This window comes from Acomys russatus, chromosome 5 (assembly GCF_903995435.1).
Source record: "Acomys russatus chromosome 5, mAcoRus1.1, whole genome shotgun sequence".
Classification (NCBI taxonomy): Eukaryota; Metazoa; Chordata; class Mammalia; order Rodentia; family Muridae; genus Acomys; species Acomys russatus.
The window spans coordinates 21,754,247-21,776,713 of NC_067141.1; the positions used below are offsets into that span (position 1 = coordinate 21,754,247).

At 52.8% G+C, this 22,467-nt stretch overlaps 2 protein-coding genes across 4 annotated transcripts; both read right to left on the reverse strand.

The window, feature by feature from the left end:
* Positions 1–384: 384 nt before the first annotated feature.
* Positions 385–7,987, reverse strand: Slc25a22 (solute carrier family 25 member 22). 3 transcript variants are annotated; one of them, XM_051145649.1, is made up of 10 exons: positions 7,907–7,987; positions 4,030–4,199; positions 3,773–3,898; positions 3,470–3,525; positions 2,568–2,658; positions 1,930–2,048; positions 1,645–1,819; positions 1,383–1,537; positions 1,227–1,302; positions 385–1,143 (listed from the first exon to the last, which is right to left on the reverse strand). In XM_051145649.1, exons 2-10 carry the CDS (start codon positions 4,047–4,049, stop codon positions 990–992), a joined length of 972 nt encoding a protein of 323 aa, XP_051001606.1. In that variant the 5' UTR covers positions 4,050–4,199; positions 7,907–7,987; the 3' UTR covers positions 385–989. The 3 variants fall into 3 exon arrangements, with proteins under 3 accessions (XP_051001606.1, XP_051001605.1, XP_051001604.1); XM_051145648.1 differs by lacking the exon at positions 7,907–7,987 and adding an exon at positions 5,183–5,263; XM_051145647.1 differs by lacking the exon at positions 7,907–7,987 and adding an exon at positions 4,393–4,536.
* An 824-nt stretch (positions 7,988–8,811) lies between these two features.
* On the reverse strand, positions 8,812–14,507 carry Pidd1 (p53-induced death domain protein 1). Its single transcript, XM_051145650.1, has 16 exons — positions 14,355–14,507; positions 13,463–13,848; positions 12,613–13,026; positions 12,055–12,264; positions 11,923–11,977; positions 11,618–11,819; positions 11,414–11,539; positions 11,123–11,302; positions 10,898–11,045; positions 10,671–10,806; positions 10,443–10,593; positions 10,223–10,346; positions 10,029–10,147; positions 9,834–9,947; positions 9,529–9,728; positions 8,812–9,287 (listed from the first exon to the last, which is right to left on the reverse strand). Exons 2-16 carry the CDS (start codon positions 13,770–13,772, stop codon positions 9,029–9,031), a joined length of 2,748 nt encoding a protein of 915 aa, XP_051001607.1. The 5' UTR covers positions 13,773–13,848; positions 14,355–14,507; the 3' UTR covers positions 8,812–9,028.
* Positions 14,508–22,467: the final 7,960 nt, after the last annotated feature.

Genomic DNA, 22,467 nt, shown 5'->3' on the forward strand with positions numbered 1-22,467 from the left:
GCAGGGTAGCCCAGACTCCATACTGGCCTTCATGCCTGCCCTTCCCCCAACAAGCAATCTCCATCCAGGAGTAGGGCTCTATCACAAGTGTCACCAGGCGGGAGAACTAAATTCTTGGACATAGTCAGCAGAAGGCCTGAGGCACACACAGCACAGGGTGCCTGACTCCACGGAGAAAGGCAACCGTGTCCTTAGGGACCCATCCCCAAGCAGCCTGGCCTGCTCACTGCTGAGGGGTTGGGGGGGGGGGGGAGCAAGCTGCCCACCGCAGGCACACAAAGACCTCAAGCAATCTAGGCCCCCCATGGTGGGGGCCCAAAAGCTCACCAGGAAGAGTATGTGTGGGGTGCCTGGGATGGAAACTGAATGTGGCAGCACACCCAGCCTAGGGATCCTAGCTTGACTTGATTAGGACACTCCAAACCTCCTGTAAGGCTGGCTGAGGAGGCAGAGTGGGGTCCTGGATGAGGGGGAAAGAGCAGCAGGGGCAAAAAGACTGATGGACGGAGAACAGGAAGAGCCACACGGGCACAGCAAATTCAATAAATAATTTCGTGTGTTGTGGCGGGGGTCCCCTTTGTAGACCAGGAAAGCCTCAGAGCCCAGAGCCAGTGGACTACGGGGTAGAATCTGCCTGCCCAGACCAGGCCTGGGGGCCCCAGCCCAGAGACCAGCTCTGTCTCAGGGGGTGTTCAGGCCAGATGGAACTGGGTTGAGGTACAGGGATGGGACAAGACTGGCTCGACAGGACTGGCTTGAGGAATGTACAGAGTTCTGCATTTTCTACATAAATAAGACCTTGATCCCAATTTTCTTTCCTTTCAGGACCCCATGGGGGCCTATGTGTGTACCACCCATGTGGACCCTGCACCCTCCCCTTGCCTTCCTGTTTGATGGGGAGGACTGGGGAGAGGCCATTCCTCCTCAGGCTTATGCTGGTCACCCTGTTCTGGTCCCAGCCCACAGGCTGGGGAGAAGCAGCCATGGGCTCAGGCCTGGGGTTCTTGTAGCAGGCCCAACAGGGACTCAGCGATGCCCAGAAAGTAGACCACCTGGGCGATGCCAAACAGCGGGGCGATGACCAGTGCACGGCAGTATGCACCTTTCAGGAAGGCTGAGGGACCCTCATGTCTCCAGATCTTTCTGTAAAGGGGGAGAAGGTCAGAACTGGTGCCCAGCCCAGCCTTCCCCCGCCTCCCCACCCCGGCTCACGCGCCCTGGCCCACCTGGCACAGTCCAGAAACCCGGAGTAAGTGTCCTCATTGACACCTCGCTCAAGTGACTGAAGCCGAGTCTTCACCACTGCAAGGGACATATGAGTCATTATGGGGGCTCCTGTCCCCGCCCCCCACCCCCAAGTGGGACCCAGACCTAGCACTGACCATCACAGGGGTTGACCGCCACGGCAGCTGCACTCCCAGCCACACAGCCTGCCAGGAAGGACACGTAGAAAGGTGACTTCTCTTCAGAAGATGGGCGGCCCAGCTGGTTGAGGTTGGCAAACAAAGGGAAGTAGGCAATGGAGAAGGGGACATCCCTGTAGAGAGGGGGGGGTGACGCTGGCCATGAGGCTAGAGAGGGGGGGCGTGACACTGGCCGTAGGGCTAGCAGGCAGACCTCCTCCCCCAGGTGCCGTCTTTCCACCTGAGCAGCGTGGCCCCTAGACCCTTGTAGAGGCCAGCAATGCCATGGTTCCGCAGCAGGTTACGGGTCAGCTGGGTGGCCGTGGGCCGAGGAGCGGCGGGAGCTTCTACTGAGGGCTGGGCACCTCCCTGAGCCGAGAGCTGAGCCTGGGCAGCCAGAGTCTTCCTCTGAGCAGCTGGTGAGAAAGGGTCTCTGGTCTCTTCCTCCTCCTGGCTTGAGGGAGGGGCAGGGGACAGGGTCTTGCTGTTGTCCCCACCCGAGCTCTGTCCCCTCCCTGCACCTTACCAATGCGGCCTGCATCTTGCAACTGGATCTTCAGCATCTCCATGGGGGTGGTCACAATCACCTGGCAGGTGCCGGCCCCACAGCCGGCCAACATCTCCTTAGGCAAGGTCAGCTTCTGTCTATAAGGCAGGGGCAGGGTTGTGACTGAGATAAGAGAGCTCCCTACATGGGCAGGGACTGTCTGCTTCACGGGTGTAAAGGGGGATGGGAGCTGTGGAAGTCCCATGGGGGCACAGCCCTGGGCTCCAGACCCTCTAGCAATAGGCATCTAGCCCAAAGGACAGACGCTTTCATATACGAGGGCTCGTAAGGAGAAATGAAAAATGGAAGGGGTCAACCTTGTAGCCCCACACTCCAGAGATGGGGTGGCTGTTTAGCGCCCCCAAATTCTGGCAGCAGACAGTGGCTAGGGGCCAGCAGCCACTGACTCAGCTGCTGCCTTGCACCTCCTCACGTGGGCAGAGGCGGAGCGCCCGCCCTCACAAGGTCAGGGATGTTGAGCAAAGGGACTGAGGTAGAGGAGCCTCTCTCTGGGGGTCTGTTACCAGCCTAGGGGACTGCGGGGCTATGGGAGGGGCTAGCAACATAGCCTTCCTTAGGACCCGGGCTCTAGCAGCCAGGGCAGCTGAGCCTCTCACCCATCCTTAGAGAGCTGATGTCTGAAGAAGTCATTAGCTGCCAGCTTGATGGCCTTCTCGGGGGTGACCAGGGTCAGGTTTACGGCTGCTCCTGTGGGGCATGTGAGGGTAAGCTGTGGCTTGGGGGACACACACAGGCCAGGTGGGGACAGACTTGCTGGGTAGCTTAGGTTAGGGAGACTATGCGCTAAGCACTTTGTTCCACACTGGCAAAGCCCTGCCTGGCACTCCTTGGCTGCAGCCGCCTGCCCTCTCACCCACATATGGGCTTGTTTTGTGCCAGGCAGGCGGGAACCAGGCAGGATGGGGTGGCGCTGTGTCCTCCCTCCCCAGCATTCCACCTCCATCTGTCTCTGATTTTGGCAGCACAAGCCTCTCCTGATAGGCAAGGAAGAGCAAGCAGGCCCTCAGAGACTGTAGTGAGCCTCCCTCCTGGGGACAGGTGCGCCCACTGGCAGGACCACGAGGGTGGGTCCGAGCTCAGGGAAGGCTGTGGCTGGCTGCTCAGCGCTGAGGGCTCAGTGCTTCCCAGCATCTGGGCAAATCCACCCTCAGGGATTGTTTTGTAAGCTGCTTTGTATAATGGCTCCTGCCCTAGGCTCTAGGCGCAGATGTGGTCCTGCCTGTCACACAGAGGTAGTGGGGGAGATTTGAGCCACTAGAAAAGAGAAAAGAAACAATCCCAGCCTGCTCTAGGAGGTGAGGGTTGAGACCCACCCCCCTGCAGAAGATTGTCCTCTCAGGCATCCCATCCCCCCAGCACGAAGGCTCAGCAGATGCCCCCACTGTGCTCAGGTGCTACCAGCACCATACAACATGTCCATACTTACAGACCAAGCCCAGGCATGCATCCCTGCCCCTACTCCCAGCCAGACCCGTCGGTCACCCATCCCAAGCCTCACCCCTGTACATGCCGAAGTAACCCTCAGAGCGGATGGTCTTGATGAGGCAGTCAGACCTGTAGCCAAGGAGATGGCAATAAGCTGTGGCTAGCTGGACCCTGCCTGGCCCTGAGTCAGGCAAGGGCAGCCAGCAGTCTCTGGCCAGTGTGATCATCCAGGGCTCACAGAGAAGCCAAAAACTCTGTCAGGGATAGGATCTTCCTCAGGCCTGCCCTGCTTCCCCCTTATCAAACCCCCAGGTGCAGAAGCAGAGATCAAAGGTGGAAGCTGCACCCTCATCCCTCCTAGTCAGCTCTCACTCACATGCTGGCATACATGCGCTGCCCATTCTGCTGGTTCTGCAGCCGTGTCTTAGCCAGGTCGATGGGGAACACGCAGGTGACCCCGATTAGCCCAGCGATGCCACCATTGATGAGCTTGGCCGGCAGGCTGTGTATGCAGGGTCAAGTGTCAGGATTAACATCCTCAACCACAGGACAGGGAGGTGGGGAGGTCATGCTGGGGGGGGGGGTGTGAAAGCCAAGACCAAAGCCCAGGGCGGGGGCTGGGGTCCCTCTAACCTGATCTGCTTATCAGCCATTTACACCCTGTGAAGCAGGAGGCTGACTCAGGCCAGGCGATGCAAGTGGAGGCACTGGTGGGGAGGAGCTGATGAGGACAATGTGGGTGGCTGGCGGCGGTGGGGGAGGGGATGTCCTCACCTTCAGAGCAATTTCAAGACTTCTGCCACCTGAAAGAAAGAAGGACAGAATGAGTGGTGGAAGGGGCCTGTCAGAGAAAGAAGCCTCTCACCCACCCACCACCTGACAGGAACCCCTCACTCCCTAGACTCCGTGCTTCAGGCTGCAGCCATCAAGGTGCCCTGGGGATACACTGAAGGGTGGTTGTTAGAAGAAAGGGAGGCCACCCATCCCTGGGGCCACCTGGCTTCCCTTCAATGCCCTCCCCGGCATTGAATGCTCCTCCCAGGCAGCCAGGAACTCACGCTCACACGCATAAGCTCACGCACCGAAGCCAAGCTCCAGTTTTTAAAGGGCCAGGTGCCTTTTAGTGCAGTGGTACTTGGACCCTGGACTTGAGCTGTGATAACGAGTTCTCATCCTTAAGCAGAGGCAGCTAGCATCTCCTATTGTCAGTGGGATGGGGGGGGGGAGGGGCAGAGACACGGGGTGTCTCCTTTGTGGAGCTCCTGGGAGGAGGAGCAGACTCGGTTCCATAGCAGCTCACAATGGGCCACGGGAGCCCCTTCCCATAGGGAAACAAGACTCCCACCCACACTGCCAAGCTGGTTGCCCATCTTCCTGTCCACTTCCCAAAGGAAGTGTTTCACTCCCAACAGACGCAGGAGCCTAGGGGACGGGAGGATGGGAATAGTTGCTATGAGGAAAGCAGAGCGAGGCAGTCTCCTAAAGCGTCTGTGGCTGCTGTGCCCGATTCCTTTAGAAGGGGCCTCTTCTATTAGCAGCAAGGGTGGGAATCCAAGAGCCAGCCTCAGGGGGCTCCCATGAGGGACACAGTCATAAATACAAGTCCTGGGTCCTCCCCTGTGTCTTTTCCTGAACCCTCAGGGGTCAGCTGTCACACACACAGGCTAGTATCCTCAGTGCCGCCACATGAGGTCACATGGCTCTCACACTAAAGAGCCCCTAGACGACTGCGACCCTGGACCTGCTACCCACGCCCCCTCCCCAACAATCTGTGGGCTATGCTCACCTAGAGAGCACCCCAGAGCGCGCACAACCGCTTCTCCACCGCTCCAACAAGTATGCTCACTGAGAGGATAGAGACACTGGACGGGGGAGGAGGCAAAAGGCTACAGGGATTGGCTGAGGGGCGGGGCGGGCCCTGGTATGTGTGTGTGTGTGGGGGGGGGGGGAGAGGACTTTCTCTTTCACTTTGGGCTAGATCGATGGTAATCACTGCAGCTTTGGGAAAAGGAAGAGGGGGCGAGACAATTTCTGGGGGTCTGGGGCTCTGCCCAGCTTGGATGCTAAAGAAGGGATGGGCTAGGCTGGCGCACACCTTTAATCCCAGCACTCAGGAGGCAGAGGCAGGTGGATCAATGTGACTTCGAGGCCAGCCTGGTCTACATAGTGAGTCCAGGACAGGTACGGCTATTACACACAGAAATCCTGTCTCAGAAAACAAAACAAAACAAAACAAAAAGGACGGACTAACCTTGAGAACCAGGTTGCCTACCCGTAGGGATCCCAGCCCCGGGCCTCCGTGTTCTCAGGCCACTCAGTAGGCTTCTGTCTGCAGGCTATTGGGTGAGCACAGATCTGTCTATAGTCCTGAAACCTCAGGGAAATGCACCCTGTATGGACCTGTTAACATGTGCTTCTGAGAAATGGGTTAGCACCCACCGTGCTGTGAGACCTGGGTGTGCCTATCAGGGAACTTAGGTTAGGACACGAGAAGGCATACCTGTTCTCAGGAAAGGGTGGCGAAGGGATGCTTGACTTTCAAAGCCACCACTGCCAAGTACAGGCTCTGCTCACCTGGCAGGTCCAGAGGGCATGGAGGCGGTGCTCCAGGCGCCCTCTGCCCTCTGCTCCACCTCTGCACTGGGGCCTCAGTGGAAGAGTACCTGTCCCTCCTAACCCTGGCGTGTTGCAAAGTCCTGACCTCTGAACTGTCATCTGATTTCTCTCTCTGCATACCATGCTCCAAGTGTAAACTAGCTACAGCAGCTCCCCCTGCCCCCATCTCTAGGAGAAACCCATCCTTCTTCCCTCTTCCGCAGGAGCAGTAAGCCTGCTGTCCCTTGGATGCTACCCTCCCTCATATCTGAGATCTGGGCACCTGGGCATTGCATGTGTCCTGGAGGTCAGACCACCTGGAGCTCAGGGGAGGAGCCAGGCAGGCCTTGAGATCCCAAGGACTGAGTCAGCCCTACACCCAGAACTAAACAGGCAGAGCAACAGCAAGTACAGCCTCTGAGCTGAGCACGTGGGGTTCTCTGCCTGGAACAACAGGCAAGGGGAACCCTCTGGGCTGTTCTCTCCCTCCCTGACCCCCAGGGTTTGGGTTTGGGTTTGGATTTTGTTATTTCTTAGTTTGATTTTTTTGAGACAATTTTCAGCTGGGGGCATGGTGGTGCACACACTAGGGGAGGCAGAGGCAGGTGAATCGCTGTGAGTTTGAGGCCAGCCTGGTCTACAAAGTGAGTCCAGGGCAGCCAAGGCTACACAGAGAAACTTTTGTCTTGAAAAGCCAAAAAAAAAAAAAAAAAAAGAAAAGAAAAGAAAAGAAAATTTTTTCCATAGCAGCCTGGCTGCCTTGGAAAGGAACTCACTCTGTAGACCAAGCTAGACTCAAAATACAATTCGGCCTGCCTCTGCCGCCTGAGCGCTGGGATTAAAGGCATGTGCCACCACCCCTGGCTTATTTTTTGTTTTTTGTTTTGGTGTGTTCTTTAACTCTCATCAGTTTGAGACAGCTGTCAGGGCTCCCTCAGCACTGTCTGTTACCATAGAAACCTGACCAGATTTAGTCAAGCCACCAAGAATCCAGAGCTTTCTGCCTAGTTGTCTGAGCATTCCCCAGTCAGGCCACAGGACAACTGAGAGAGATCAGGTTAACATAGAGGCTAACAGCTTCAAACAGCTTCTTCCCAAATTTCCATGAATGAAGCTACCTGTTTCCTAGCAAACAGAAAAAAAAAAAAAAAAAACCAGCCTGACACTTGTGGCCCCCTCTTTTAATCCCAGTTCTTGGGAGGCACAGGCAGGTGGATCTCTGTGAATTCAAAGCTAGCCTGGTCTACAAAGAGTTCCAGGGCAGCCAGTGTCACATAGACCCAGTCTCGGTAAGAGAAAAAAAAAAAAGAAAAGAAAAGAAAAGCGACTGGGCTGGAGCTAAGCCCCTCACAAGTGTGCACTGTGCCCCTCCCCCCAATCCAGTCTCCCTCGCCCCATCCTCTTTAGGGAGGTTAACTTTGCCTACCTAGCTATAAGGGCTACAAAGAGGTCCCCCACTGTGAGGTACTTAAGCAATCCTACAAAGGAAAACCAGGATTGGGGCACATCCTCCGCTCCAGACCAGATCATGTCCTTTACCCCACTGTCGCGGTTAGACTCGCTATCTCCAGCCAGACGACACAGACTCTGAGCGTGTACGCGCCCACGCAAGTCCAGTGGATTCCCACGTGTACAGCACCCCCAACCCCGGTGAAAGTAACTCCAGTCTCAGCTCTGGAGCTTCCACACTGCTGGGACACGTGTGCGCAGGGAGCGCGCCCGGCAGAGCCGAGACCGAGCACGGCCTTCCGCACCCGGGAGACAGCCGGGCGAGGTACCCGCCGATCCATACTCCGCCGGTGCCGCAGTGTCTGAGCAAATGTCACCTCTCCCAGACACCAATGCCGCCTTTTTGCTACCCGCAACCCAACCATGGTTGGGTGGGTGCCACGAGAACTGACCTGCTAGCACTCACCACGCAGCCGCCGCCGGGATCGCCTCCCCGCTGTGCCGCGCGCCAGGCCAGCACCTAGGCGGGGAGGCGCGTCTCTCGGAGGCGCGCCCGCTCCGCCCTAAGCCCTTGCTGCGGTCGGCTCCCCCTCCCGGCCGGCGTGGCCACTGCCACCAGCCACAGCCTCAGGCCATCCTTGAGGCGGTGGGCTTTCTGGAGTATCCCTAGGCTCTCTTTGGCTTCTCAAGGAGGGATAGGTACCCAGAACTGAAGGCAGGAGGCGTGTGGATGGGGTGACCTGGGAGAAGGTTGGTCCTGGAGCTTTATGGTAGATGCTCCTTAGACACCAGACACCTCCCATAAGATCCTGGTAGGCAGGCCTTATGCACCATTTTGTCACATATGACTTTGTATCCTTACCTTTGGCAGGGTTATTATGTAGAATGGCTCCTCCCGACTCCTGGGGAATATATTCGTGAGGGCCTAGGGATGGCTCACTGGGTAAAAAATATGTGCAACCAAGCCTGATGACGCTGATTTCATCCCCAGGACCCACTTGGAAGGAGAGAACAAAGAACAGCCTCTGCAAAGTTACTCTGTGACACACACACACACTCAACAGTAAATAGCTTTTATTTTATGTGTATGGATGTTTTCCTGCATGCATGTCCTCGCACTATGTGCGCCTGGTGTTTGTGGAGGCCAAAGGAAAGTTTCTGATTCTTTAGAACTGAAGTTACAGACTGTTCTGAACCATTATGGAGGTCCTGGGGATTGAAACTGGGTCCCCTGAAAGGGCAGACAGTGCTGTCAACTGCTGAGCCATCTCTCAAGGCATTCTCTGCCTTCATCTTAACAGGAGGGCCTGGCACAGCAAGAAACATAGACACACAGGGACTAGGCTTCAGATCACTAGGTAGCCGTCCCCTGAATCCTATAAAGAAATCAATCTCTGAGGTGCACTGGGAGTTGGAGGCTAGCTTGGGCTAGATAGTAAGACCCTGTCTCAAAAAGTAAACAATAAACCAAGCTTTCTAAACAGCAAGGAGTCTTTGTATGCTGGGGCTCTGGACCACACAGGCGAGGTAGGATAGGGGCTCTAGCCACTAGCCAAGTCAAGTCAAAGGCCACCTTAAGTCTGTAAGCCTAGGCCTGGGCAGATTCTGGGGTCTGTGAAGCTGAGGTGCCAGGCAGATCAGAATCCCCTGGGGCCAGCCCCGTGCGCCGGATGCTGTCCTGGTACTTGTGGCGGCCAAGCTCCAAGATGGCACACACTTCCTCAGCTACATCCTGCCGGTCGCTCTGTTCCAAGGCCTTTACCAGGTGTCCCACGGCTCCCGGCCGTCCAGTCTGGCGCTCAGCCCAGGAGAAGAGCATGTGACGGATCTGCCCATCCAGGTCATCCCTCGGTGGGGAAAAGGGTGTTCATGAAGGTGCTTTGCCCAGGAACACACACACACACAGGCTCAATATAGCTCAAAAGGAAGTTGCCTGGGCTAGTGATCAGACCCTCCTCAGACTGGTGTTTGCTTCCACCTCCATCCCCTTGAAAGCCGTCAGCTAGTGTGAGGGGATGGGTGGGGGAGTGTCCACGCTGAAGCTGAGGCCGGGAGTGAGAAGGCTCACCAGAACTTACAGAGGCTTACCTAAATTCATGCCTGATACGCTGTAGCTCACGGTAGGGCATGCCTAGGTGCAGGCCCACAGCTGGCCAGTCAGGACCCAGGCGTGAGGCCACGCTCAGCAGGTTGCTCTGAGTCAGGAAACCAGTTTCCGCATCACCCAGGTTTAGAGGCATCAAGGAGAAGTCAGTCCCCCGTCCATTCCCCTGGGGACCCCGGAGTCTCTGTCAGGAGGCAAGGAGACAGTAAGCTTGAATCCTCCGTTCTTTTGTCTTTGTTCACCCCAGGACACCACCTCCTCTTGTCAGCTTAAGCCTCTCCAGCCTCACCGGTAGCTTGATGGGCAAGGTGGCCATCCACAGTGCATCCATGCCCTTCCTCTGCCGGGCGGCCTCAGCCTCTTGAGGCACCTCCGTGGGAAGTGAACCCCGATAAAAGGACACCTGGGGAAGGATCAGGTGGGGTTCAGAGCTCTGGCCTCAGATCCAGGTACCTCGGTCCAGGGTCCTCACACCTCAGCCCACCTGGCCTCGAACAGCCTGAGCTTCTCGGTCCAAGGCCGTGGTAATATACACCTCCTTTGCATTCCTCAGGTGTGAATAGAAAACAAAGCAGATTCTGCCATCCACACAGTCTGGACGGTCTGCAGAGGGAGGCAAACTCAGCAGGAGGAGCCAAAGTGGCACACCCCACTACCCCTAGGAGGAGAGAGACCTACCAGCGTCCACATCAATGCCCCGCTCAAAGGCTGCGAAGAACTTCTCACCCTCAAACATTTCCACGGTCTCGGAGGGTTCAGGGCCACGGTAGCGATCCAGCAGCCGGCCCAGGGTGGCATCTACCTGTGAGGCACCCACAAAGGATCAGAGGCCAAAGCTCTGTACCCACCCTGGCCTTCAGGTCACCCCCCCTCCCACTGCCTTCCTGCTGCCCCCCACCTTATTCCGGGGCAGGCACTGCAGCAAGACCTGCTCAGGGTCTCGGCGCCTCTGCAGTGCAATGAGGTTCACACGGTGCAGCCGCAGCCGTTCCCAGGCCTTCCGTGCCAGGCCCCCCACACAGTTTTTGGTAGTATACCAGAGCCAGTACCTGGAAGTGCCAGAGTTGAGGTATGGCCACACAGATGAAGGGCAGAAGGGGTGCTGAGGACGATAGGGGACACTGACCAGGAAAAGTGTGTGACCTGGAAGCGTGCGTACAGGTGGGTGAGTTCCAGTGCCACCTGAGTGGTGATGTCATCCCAGGTGGCTGTCAGGGGTGTTCGGTACAGCAGGTGTAGGTGGGAGCGGTCCAGACTGAAGCCTAAACAGGAAATGGCAGAAGGCTAAAGCCCCTCTAAATGCTGTTTCCCCTTCTAAGCACCCGTCTTTGGTCCTATAGCATGCAGCTTCACCTGTGACGCCAGGGGGCAAGGGCAACTGCACAGTAACTGGTTGGAGGAAGCTGGGGGGGCCGCTCTGTGACAGGCACAGCAGGGGGCTTACTGCTGCCTCTGATTCTTCCAGGAGAGCTCTCAGCTCGACTCCAGCCATATGCACTACCTGGTCAGAGAACCATTTGAGTGCCCTTCTGTATGCCAAGGTACCTCCTGCCACCCTTAGCACTGCCCTGACCTTACCTGCATGGAGACCTGTCGAGGCTCCTCTGTGGCCCCAGCCGGGAAAGTAACTTTGACCCCAGGATGACCCGAAGAGCACAGAAGGGCTCCCTCTGGTGGCAACAGACAAGCGTTGGATACTGGGCGTAAAACGACAAGGAACCAGGAGAAGTGGGGTACCTGGCAGCGAGCCCAGAGCCTCTAGAACACATGGGAGGATTGGGTCAGGGCAGAAGATTCTGGGCACGCGCGGGTGGTGTCAGGGCAAGCTGCTCCTGTGCCCTCACTCCCAAGGGCCTAGGTAGCTGTCACCTTGGGTGCCTCTTCCTCCAGGTGGGTCTCTAGGTCATTCCAACTATTGTCACCCCGTGTCCTCACAACCACTTCACGGCAGCGACGGACCCGTGGGGGGACAAAGAGCAGCCATAAGCTTACATCCTGTCAGACAGGGGTAATGTGTGAGACAGGGCCCAGCCAAGGCTACCCACACCTGCCCCCTACCCAATCTGGACATGCCTGCTGGAAAGCCACCCCGTGAGGTTGCAGCTCTAAGACCCCACTAAGCAGGAAGTCATGAGGTCCCAGAGAGACCAGGCCTGGCTCGGGCAACCACCGTCGATAGTGGATGGTGATGGGTGTGGTGGTGGCTCCTGCTGGGAACTGTAGGCGGACACCACAGGCCAGGGTCACAGAACAGCCATGGGGAGTCACAAGGAAGCTGAGTGAGAAAAGAGGTCATGAGGGCAGACGGACAAGGTGCCCCAGGGTGGCCAGGGAGTCAGGGTAGACAGATGTCTTTCTCGCCACCTTCCCATTAATACCTGTCCAAATCTGAGGTCAGGAACAGCCTGGGCATTTCTGGAATCTGGGCTACGTCTGCACAAGGGACAGGTCCGTGGTCAGAATGATGATGGGCCTTCATCCTCTCACAGGCCGCCCACGCCCACGCCTACCTGGGGGACTTGGGGGTACTGGAGAGGCCTCACCCAGAGGGTTTCCCTGCAGGCGCACAAAAGGAGCGTCTAGTAGCTCAGCAGGTAGGTCCCGGAGCTGGTTGTCCCTCAGGTCAAGTCGAGTGATCAGTGGCAGGTGGGCCAGGCCAGCAGGCACTGAGGTCAGGAGATTGCTGTGCAGAACAAGGAGGCGCAGGGACCGCAGCCCCGCTGCAGGCAAGTGCTGGCTTAGGGTTGGCAGAGGGCCACTCACGGTGGGCCTGGGCACAACGAGACACTAACACGGAAGGACTCAGGCTCTATCACATGGTGGGACAATGACACCTGTGAACCACAGGCAACCAAGGAGGGAGAAGGGAAGTCAAGAAGCCATTGGGGAGCAGTGAGGGTTCACAGGCCAAGCCTGGGGTACAGGGGACTCTGTGGAAGAGGAAGGAGCCAGAGACTCAAGACTTTAGGACTGCAGGGGGCCACATGGGAGTGGCGTTCCGGGCAGTGGCTGAGGGGCACCCATTTGATACTGGCTAGTGAACTAAAGCTCGTATCATGGCTACTCACCAAGGGAAGCTGGGAGATAACACAGCCGGTTGGAGGCTAGATTAAGTTCACTGAGGTTGCTCAGGTCTCCAACTTCAGAGGGTATGGCGTCTAGAAGGTTCTCAGACAGATCAAGACGCTGAAGGCTGGACAGGGATCCCAGCGTTGTGGGTAGCCTTTCTAGGCGGTTGTGTGTCACAGTAAGGAAGGTAAGGGTGTGCAGGGCCCCCAGGGCCTCCGGCAGTTCTGAGAGATGGTTGTGAGAAAGCAGCAACGCATCCAAGCTGCGCAGTTCCAAGACACAGGCTGGCAGCATCTCCAGCCTGTTGAAGCTCAGGTCCAGGTGGGCCAGGCAGGCCAAGTCACTCAGGCCAACAGGCAGAGTGGTCAGGGTACCATGGAGGCAGGCACCCAGGGCACCCCGGCTCTGGCCGCCTGGAAGGGGGGAAGGGGGGACAGCTGTAGCCCTCAGAGCTGAAGTCTCCATTCAGCTCTGAGTGCCAGAGAAAACACTCAAGAGGAAGCGTCCCCTTTAAGCCAGCCAGAGAGACAGAGAAAGAAAGGAAAGCAGAGGAGACTACCAGTTCATACCAGCTGACAGTACCACCAAGAACAACTGGGATCTGCAGAGAGGCCCAAGGGCACCTTCAGGGTCCCAGGCTCAGGAGACAGCGCCCAGCCAGCCTCACTTTGGGGAGGAAGGTGACAGGGCAAAGGACAGGCAACAGGTGTGAGGCAGGGGTTCACACGTGAGGTGCAGGGAGAAGAGAGGGCTGGAGCGAGGGCTGGGACAAGAATGGCCTTTGTGACCAAGAAGTGGAGTCAAGGTAGGGCTAGAGACGAGGACAAGGTCAGTAGCAAGGGGACTCACCCTTAAGGACCAGAGAGCGAAGGGGCAACAGACTCCATGGAACCTGGGCTAGAGTGTCACCTAGCAGTTGAGGGTCCTCGTGGGTGCTGAGCCGCAAGAACTCCACCAGCAGCAGCTGTGGGGGCTGCTGGGAACACAGGTACTGCAGTCGATGGCAGCCCCCTGGGTGTAGGTCCAAGTTCAACTGGTTCCCAACCAGGAGAAACGGAGCCCCAGGGCTGGAGTCCACGGCCTCCACAACGGATCTTGCAGCATCCTCTGCAGCAGCTGCCGTTTCCTCTGCCTCCAGCCCCTCCAACACTGCAGCCATCACCCATGGAAGGTCCTTGGGGACCAGACATGTCCCAGCTTGTCAAGCAAGCCAGCTCAGGCAAGGCTGAGGGAAGCTGCAGAAATAGGGGGAGGAGCGGGTTGTCAGGGACCAGCTCCTCTTCCAGGTCAGAGCAACAATAGCTCAGCTTGGAAAAAGGGGAGCTCTTGAAACCACCCTTCCAAGAACCCAGGGCACGAGGGGTGGTCGCTGCTGCCCTAGAGCCTGCTTCTGTGCTGTTAATGGATCCTTCTGCCTGGGAGGGGAACCAGGCAGGAAGAAGCTGTGAACAGCGTAGCCTAGAGAACTCTGCTAGACCTATGACAAAGGAGAGATTTTCCATCTCAATTCTGCAATCTGGCCACGTGACCCCTGACCCCAGTATAGGGCTCTTGTAATAAGGGCCCACTTTTAACCTTCACACCCACCAGCTTGGGCGGACCTAGTATCCCCTTCCACTGCAGGCGTCGCTGTGACCCACCCTGTCAATAAACAGTGCAAGAGGGCTTTGGGGTCCCAGGGCTCGGATCTCACATCGTGGCCCCTGGAAGACGCGCTTGAGCCACAATTCCCAATTCACACCTCCGTCATATGGGGAACGCAGAGAGGGTCTCAGTCTGCTCGGGGTTGCTTTGGTCCCGCCTCTGCAGCAAACTTCCCGCCGCCCAGTGAGTACCTGCCACGCTGATCTCCCCGCCAGTATAGGCGCGCTCCGAGCCGGCTTCCCGCCGGCGCGCTTCCGGGCGGGCGGTGGCTCGGGCTCCGCCCCTCCGGACAAGCCAGTAGGAGTTCCCAGGGGCTCTGACTGCCACCTCCTGTTAGGTTTCCAGCACCGGGAGGCGGGCATAGGGCATAGAAACTCACACTTTAAGACCTCTGCAACCCCAGCACTGCTGTGGCACTGCGTAGTCTGGGCTCTAAGCGCATTCTAAGGTAGGAATTTTGGGAAGAACTTTAGGGAATTGTTGCGCTCCTTGCTAGAAGCTAGCTGCGGATGTGCAGCCAGTACCGAGGGCTTCCAGTGAGAACCTTCTAAGACAGTGGATCTCACCATTCTGACAACCGGCTATATACAAGAATATTTACATTACGCTTCCCTATCAATAAACCGAGCACCGTGAAGAACGCTTGTAATCCCAGCTCTCAGGGAGGCAGAAGCAGGTGGATCTCTGTGATTCAGTCTGGTCTGCAAAGAGTCCAGGGCAGCCAAAGCTACACAGAGAAATTCTGTCTTGGAGAAACAAGCACAAAAAAGCAAAATTACTCTTTTTTTTTCCCTTTTAGTTGTTGGAGACAGGGTTTCTCTGTGTAGCCTTGACTGTCCTGGACTCACTTTACAGACCAGGCTGGCCTCGAACCAGGTTCGAACTCACAGCGAACCACCTGCCTCTGCCTCCCAAACGCTGGGATTAAAGCGAGCGCCACCACCACCCAGCTGAAAAATTATTCTTATGAAAATAATTTTACGACTGGGATCAACACAACATGAGGAACTGCCCAAGCATTAAGAAGGTTGAGAACCACAGTATAGGACCTATTGGTTTTTTTGTTTTGTTTTTGAGAGGGTTTCTCTGTGTAGTCCTGGCTGCCCTGGACTCGCTCTGTAAACCGGGCTGGCCTCGAATTCGTAGAGATCCGCCTGCCTCTACCTCCCCAGGACCTGTTGTTTTTAACAAAATCTCAGTTGTTCAATTTTACCAAAGAAGATTCCGGAGCCAGTTGCTGGGGTGAAAGCCTGCTAGCTCAGACGGACAGAGAAAGCAATCTGCTGCCCTTCCTTCTCTGCCTTACTCCCAGAAGGAAGCTCTCCCTCTCCCAGGCCCTCTCAAAAATCTCGCAAACTGAATGTCCCTCCCTTCTACTTCCTGTGTGTCTCTGTCCATCTTCCTGACTTCCTCTTACTCTGCTTTGTTTTTTCCTTAATAATCCTATGTTCACTTCCTGTCAACTGGTTGGTCGATTCATCTATGGACCTGTGCTTGAGTTTATTTAATCCTGTTTACAATATTTAAACAGAAAACTCTTGGATTAAAGGTGTGTGCTAAGACTGAGCCACATCACAACTAAAATCACGTTTTCCAATAAATAACACGATCTTGGGGTTCACAGTGTGATCAAATAGCCTGCAACATTCTCCCTTTTTGTCTAAATAAAAAGGAAAGATTTTAACTCTTTGTTTGTTTTGTGGTTTCATGAGACAGGGTTTCTCTGTGTAGCCTTGCCTGTCCTAGACTTGCTTTCTAGACCAGGCTGGCCTCAAACTCACCGTGATCTGCCTGCCTCTGCTTCCCAAGTGCTGGGATTAAAGGCATGCGCCACCACGCCTGGCTTGTCAGTTTGTTTTTAAATGATTTTATTTTTATCTTATGTGTATTAGTGTTTTGCCTGCATGTATGTCTGTGTAAGGGTGTCAGGTCTCCTGGAACTGGAGTTACAGACAATTGTGAGCTGCCATGTGGTTGCTGGGAATTGAACCCAGGTCCTCTAGACAAGCAGTCAGTGCTCTTAACCACTGAGCCATCTCCAGCCCCTGGTTTTTTATTTATTTGTTTGGTTTGGTTTGGTTTTTTAGGCAAAGTTTCTGTGTCTAACAGCCCTGGCTGTCTTGGACTCACTTTGTAGACCAGCTGGCCTTGAATTCACAGTGGTCCACCTGCCTCTTCCTCTGGAGTGCTGGGATTAAAGGCAACACCACACCCAGACAGATTTTAACTCATTTGTTTGATTGTTTGTTTGTTTTGAGACAGGGTTTCTCTGTGTAGCTTTGGCTGTCCTGGACTCACTTTGTAGACCAGGCTGGCCTGGAACTCACATCAATCTGCCTGTCTCTGCCTCCCCAGTGCTGGGATTAAAGGTGTGCACCACCACACCTGACCAGATTTTAGCTCTTAACTCAGTAAAACTGTTTACAATAATGAAGCTATTTCTGACAAGCTTTCCACAAAGTCCAGTTAGGTGCTGGGCATGGTAGTGCACATTTTAATCCCAGCACTTGGGAAGCAGAGGAAAGGGGACCACTGTGAGTTCGAGGCCAGTCTGGTCTACAAAGGGAGTCCAGGACAGCCAAGGTTACACAGAAAAACCCTGTCTCGGGGGTGGGGGGTGGGGGTGGGGTGGGAGTGGTAGGGGGGGGAAGCAAGAAAATAGAATAGTCCCTTATTTTTTGTTTTCCTCTATCCCACACCAGGTGGCTCTTCTGATATAAGACAGTGATTTTGGATTTCCTTTAACAAGCATGGATGGTTTAGAGGAGAGACCAATGCTTCAACCACAAAGCCAGCTTTAATTTTATTTTTTTCAGCTTTAATTTTTAATTGAATTGGGATCACATGAAGACCATTTGTCACTTATGTCCATAGAGGGCAGCAGAGACAAGCATTTGAGAATCTGCCATGGGCCTGGCGGTGGTGGCACACGCCTTAATCCCAGCATTTGGGAGGCAGATGCAGGTGGATCACTGTGAGTTCAAGGCTAGCCTGATCTAAAAAAGCGAAAGCCAGGACTGTTACACAGAGAAACTCTGTCTCGAAAAACAAAAAACAAAAAAAACAACAACAACAAAAAAATTCTAGTCTGAACTAAAGATGATGCCAAATGCTCCACTATTTCATTCTGTCTTCTCTGTGTGAGCTAGATAAAATTTGATGTCTTTGCTAAGTTGTGCCATTTTCTTTTTCATTTCATTTCTTTTTCTATTCTTTTTTTTTTTTCTTTTTCTTTTTTTCCAAGACAGAGTTTCTCCTGTATCCTTGACTGTCCTGGAACTCTCTTTGTAGACCATACTGGCCTTGTACCTCACAGAAATTATCCTGCCTCTGCAGCCAAGTGCTGAGATTAAAGGCATGTGCCACCACGCCTGGCTGGCTTTGCCATTTTCATTCACCTTTCCATGACCAGATTTCTTTGCCATTTATCTACCAGTTAGTGGTTTTCCTTTTTTTTTTTTTTTTTTTTTCTGAGACAGGGTTTGTCTGTGTAGCCTTAGCTGTCCTGAACTAACTTATAGACCAGGCTGGCCTCGAACTCACAGCAATCCACCTGCTTCAACCGCCCAAGTGCTGGGATTAAAGGCGTGCGCCACCACGCCCGGCTCAGTGGTTTTCCATTTGATGACCATATAGCTACACCATGAATAGGAGGAGAAAAGACAGATTTTTCCTTTTGCTATCCTAGTTGTCTTATAGCCAATAGTGCTGCGCTGAATCTGTGGTTCCTTTCTTAGTGCTGAACATTCCATTTCCTGGTCTATAGGCTGCCGGTTTCAATTAGTTTTGGTTCCATCAGTGGCTGAGGAACCATCCGGAATCCATGCCTTGGCTAAATGTTATGACTGTGCCATCGGTCCCCATAGTTCAATGGGTGCTTCTTTTGAGGGAGGAGTAAGCAGCTTAGGCAACTGAGCTATTTCCTCAATGTGGGAAGGAACAGACCCCTTTGCCACCACATCCTGGTCACGAAGGAATTCAGGTAGGTACCACTTCCACTGTAACACCTTTCATTCCATGGCTAAGCCTGGGAAGGACTCTGTCCTCAATCAGATCCAACCCATCAGTGTAAGGGGCTCCCTAATGACCACAGGGTGGCTGGTAATGATTGAGGTTCTCCATGCCTTGTAAAATGTCCATATTTGTTTCTCAAAGACAGAATATTTATTCTCTATATACGGAAAGCATTTGCAATAGAATCCAACAGGCAAGGGCTGGAGAGATGGTGCAGAGGTTAAGAGTACTGCCTGCTCTTCTAAAGGTCCTGAGTTCAAAGCCCAGAAACCACATGGTGGCTCACAACCATCGACAATGAGATCTGGTGCCCTCTTCTTTACAGGTGTTACGTGTGGGCAGGACACTGTATACGTAATAAATAAATCTTAAAAAAAAGAAGAAAGAAAAGAAAAAAAGAATCCAACAGGCAAATGTTGATGGACTCCATTTTGTTTTATAAAGAGTAACATCCATAATTAGGGTGCCATCTGGTTCAATATTGGTTATGGTTGCATGCATGGAAATGAGCTTGTCCGAAGTCACAAAACCTGCTCTTTGTTCCTGTCGCCAGTGGAATTTAGTTGTCTTTCTAGTAACCTTAGGAGGGTGGGTTTGTTTGTTTTTGTTTTGTTCTGTTTTGTTGAGACAAGGTTTCTCTGTGTAGCCCTGGCTGTCCTAGGCTCCCTTTGTAGACCAGGCTAGCCTCAAACTCACAGAAATCCACCTGCTTTTGCCTCCCAAGTGCTGGGATTAAAGACATGCGCCACCATGCCCAGCTTAATTTTTTTTTAAAGATTTATTTAGTATTATGTATACAGTGCTCTACCTGCATGTACACTCACAGGCCAGAAGATGGCATCAGATTACATCTATAGATGGTTATGAGCCACCATATAGTTGCTGGGAATTGAACTCAGAACCTCCAGAAGAGTAGTCAGTGCTCTCAACCTCTGAGCCATCTCTCCAGCCCCAGAACTTGATTTGTAGACCAGGCTGGCCTCAAGCTCACAGTGCCTGCCTCTGCCTCCTCAGTGTTGGGATTAAAGGCAGACACCACCGCCGCTGCCACCAGGCACCAGCTGTAGAGGGTATTTATAGTAATCTGTAAATATGGTATGTGATTTCTCTAGTGTACAAACATACCAATTAGGAGCTGTATCTGAGTTTTGTCCTTGGGTGCTGGGAAAAACAAAACAAAAATAATAATAATAATAATAATAAATAAATAAATAAAACTCAAAAACCCGATGTGCACGATGCTCTGGGCCACGTGGCAGTCTACTGTATAACATTCTAACATGGAATTAAGACCTGTGCCTTAGGAAAACCCGTTTTTCTTTTCATGCCAGCAAGACAAGTGTGCCTTTGCTAAATTATCATTTGAAAGAAAATTTGTTATTCCAGACAGGATTTCTCTGTGTAGCGCCGGCTTCCCTGGACTTGCTTTGTAGACCAGGCTGGCCTCAAACTCACAGCAATCCACCTGCCTCTGCCTCCCTAGTGCTGGGATTAAAGGTGTGCACCACCATGTCCGGCAATTGAAGAAAAATAATTATTATTATAGTTTTTAGAAAGATTGGTTTAGGGGATGGTAAGAGGTTAAGAGCACTGACTGCTCTTCAAGAGGTCCTGAGGTCAATTCCTAGCCAACTACACAGTGGCTCATAATCATCTATAGTGTGATTGAATGCCCTCTTGTGGCATGCAGGCATACATGCAGGCAGAACACTGTATATGTAAAAAAAATAAAATAAAATAAATTAAAAAAATATATATATATATTGGTTTAAAGCTGGAGAGATGAGGACTAGAGAGATGGCTCAGAGGTTAAGAGCACTGGCTCCTTTGAAGCCAGCCTGGTCTACAAAGTGAGTCCAGGACACAGCCAAGGCTACACAAAGAAAACCTCTCTGGAAAAAACAAAGAGAGAAAGAGAGAGAGAGAGAGAGAGAGAGAGAGAGGGAGGGAGCCGGGCATGCTGCCACATGCCTTTAAAAACAAAAATATAAAAATACAAAACAAAAAACAAAAAAGAGTACTGGCTCCTCTTCCAGAAGTCCTGAGTTCAATTCCCAGCAGCCACCAGGCTTGGTGGCATACGCCTATAATCCTAGCACTCGGGAGGCAGAGGCAGGTGGATCGCTGTGAGTTTGAGGCCAGCCTGGTCTACAAAATGGGTCCAGGACAGCCTAGGCTACACAGAGAAACTCTGTCTCGAAAAAAAAAAAAAAAAAAAAAAAACCAAAAAAAAAAAAAAAAAAAAAAAAAAATCAAACAATTCCCAGCAACCACATGGTGGCACACAGCCCTCTTCTGGCAGGCAGGCACACATGCAGGCAGAACATTGTATACATAATGAATAAATGAGTATTTTTTTTTAAAGGCGGTAGTTGGAGAGATGACTCACAGGTTAAGAGGACTGGTTGCTCTTCCAAGGGTCCTGAGTTTAATTTCCAGGAAGCACACGTGTGGGCCTTTGTCTGCAGGCAGAGGAGAAGCTCCCTCCTGGGAAGCTTTGTGCTGAACATAGGTGAGGGACCGCTGCTGATAACAATACACCAGACCCAGATGTGTTAAAAGCTAGTTCCTTGTAGACCCTAACCCACACAAAAGGTGTCAAAGCTGGCTCTTTGAAGAAAAACATATCAAAGGTGCCCTGGAGACAAGCCCTGCAAGTGTCCTGGGAGTGTCTCCTGCTTTTTGAGTAAGCTTAGTTTAAAACCCAGGGGCTGGAAGTTTTGGTAGCAAACCCCATCCCTTCTCCATAGCTCTCTGCCCTTGCCCTTTTTTAAGCTTAGTGAATTAAAATCTAGTTGTTTGGCTCTTTTTGTCTTTATTTTAATAAAGTGTAGTCCGGCCTTTCACAAGCCAGAGGCCCCCTTCCCCCTCTGGAAGGGACATAGATTTCTACTGTCTCAACCTGGCTGAGAGCCACTGCCCTGTGCTCCCTCCCTGCCCAGAACGCCTTTTTTGTGACCTGTTTCAAGACAGAACTTTCTTCAGCTAGCCTCCAGAAGGCTGAAGAAAACTCTGTGACCAGATTCTCAGCCCAGCTTCTCTGAGAAAGGGACACACACACACACACACACACACACACACACACACACACACACACACACACATTTGGTGCCCTCTTCTGGCATGCAGGTGTATATGCAGAGAGAACACTGTATACATAATAAATAAATAAATCCTTTAAAAAATATTTATTTATTATGCATACAGTGCTCTGCCTACTTATACACCTGCAGGCCAGAAGAGGGCATCAGATCACATAATAGATGGCTGTGAGCCACCATGTGGTTGCTGGAAATTGAACTCAGGACCTCTGGAAGAGCAGTCAGTGCTCTTAAAACTCTGAGCCAATTTTCTAGCCCAAATAAATAAGTCTTTAGGAAAAAAAAAAAAAAAAAGAGGGCCGGGTGTGGTGGCACAAGGCTTTAATCCCAGCACTGTGGAAGCAGAGGCAGGCAGATCACTGTGAGTTCAAGGCCAGCTTAGTCTACAAAGCAAGTCCAGGACAGCAAAGGCTAACATAGAAACCCTGTCTTGAAAAACAAAAACAAAAATAAAAAAAGGCTGGAGAGAATGGCACAGTTAAGAGCACTCTTTGCTCTTCCTGAGGCCCTGAGTTCTGTTCCCAGCAAGCACATGGTGGCTCACAACCATCTGTAATGAGATCTGCTGCCTTCTTCTGGAGGGCAGGCACACAGGCAGGCAGAAAATTGTATACATAATAAATAAATAATTTTTTTTTTCCAAGACAGGGTTTCTGTGTTTAGGCATGGCTGTCCGGGACTCACTGTGTAGATCAGGCTGGCCTCAAACTCACCTGCCTCTGCCTCCCAAATCCTGGGATTTAAAGGCATGTGTTTATCTCGCCCAGTGCTAAATAAATAAATCTTAAAAAAAAAAAAAAAAAAAAAAGCATAATTACAGGCAGTGGTGATATACACCTTTAATCCGAGCACTTGGAAGGCAGAGGCAGTTAGATTCCTGTGAGTTCGAGGCCACCCTGGTCTACAAAGCAAGTCTAGGACAGCCAAGGCTACACAGAGAACCCGTGTCTCAAATAATAATGATGATTATGATGATAATAATAATAATAATAGAAAAACAAAATCACAAGAACTGGAGAGAGCACTAGTTCTTCCAAAGGTCCTGTGAGTTTAATACTCAGCAATCAGATTGTGGCTCACAATCATCTCTAATAA

Excerpts from the sequence above, each read along its gene's own strand:
- Slc25a22 (XM_051145649.1), bottom strand. The coding sequence starts at position 4,049 with ATGGCTGATAAGCAGATCAG. Across the intron at positions 2,659-3,469 it reads TTACTTCGGCATGTACAGGG|GAGCAGCCGTAAACCTGACC; the intron begins GTGAGGCTTGGG and ends CATGCCCCACAG. Across the intron at positions 2,049-2,567 it reads CATCAGCTCTCTAAGGATGG|ACAGAAGCTGACCTTGCCTA; the intron begins GTGAGAGGCTCA and ends CCTGCCTTATAG.
- Pidd1 (XM_051145650.1), bottom strand. The coding sequence starts at position 13,772 with ATGGCTGCAGTGTTGGAGGGGCTGGAGGCAGAGGAAACGGCAGCTGCT. Across the intron at positions 10,347-10,442 it reads AGTGCCTGCCCCGGAATAAG|GTAGATGCCACCCTGGGCCG; the intron begins GTGGGGGGCAGC and ends GGTGCCTCACAG. Across the intron at positions 9,729-9,833 it reads CCTTGCCCATCAAGCTACCG|AGACTCCGGGGTCCCCAGGG; the intron begins GTGAGGCTGGAG and ends GCCTCCTGACAG.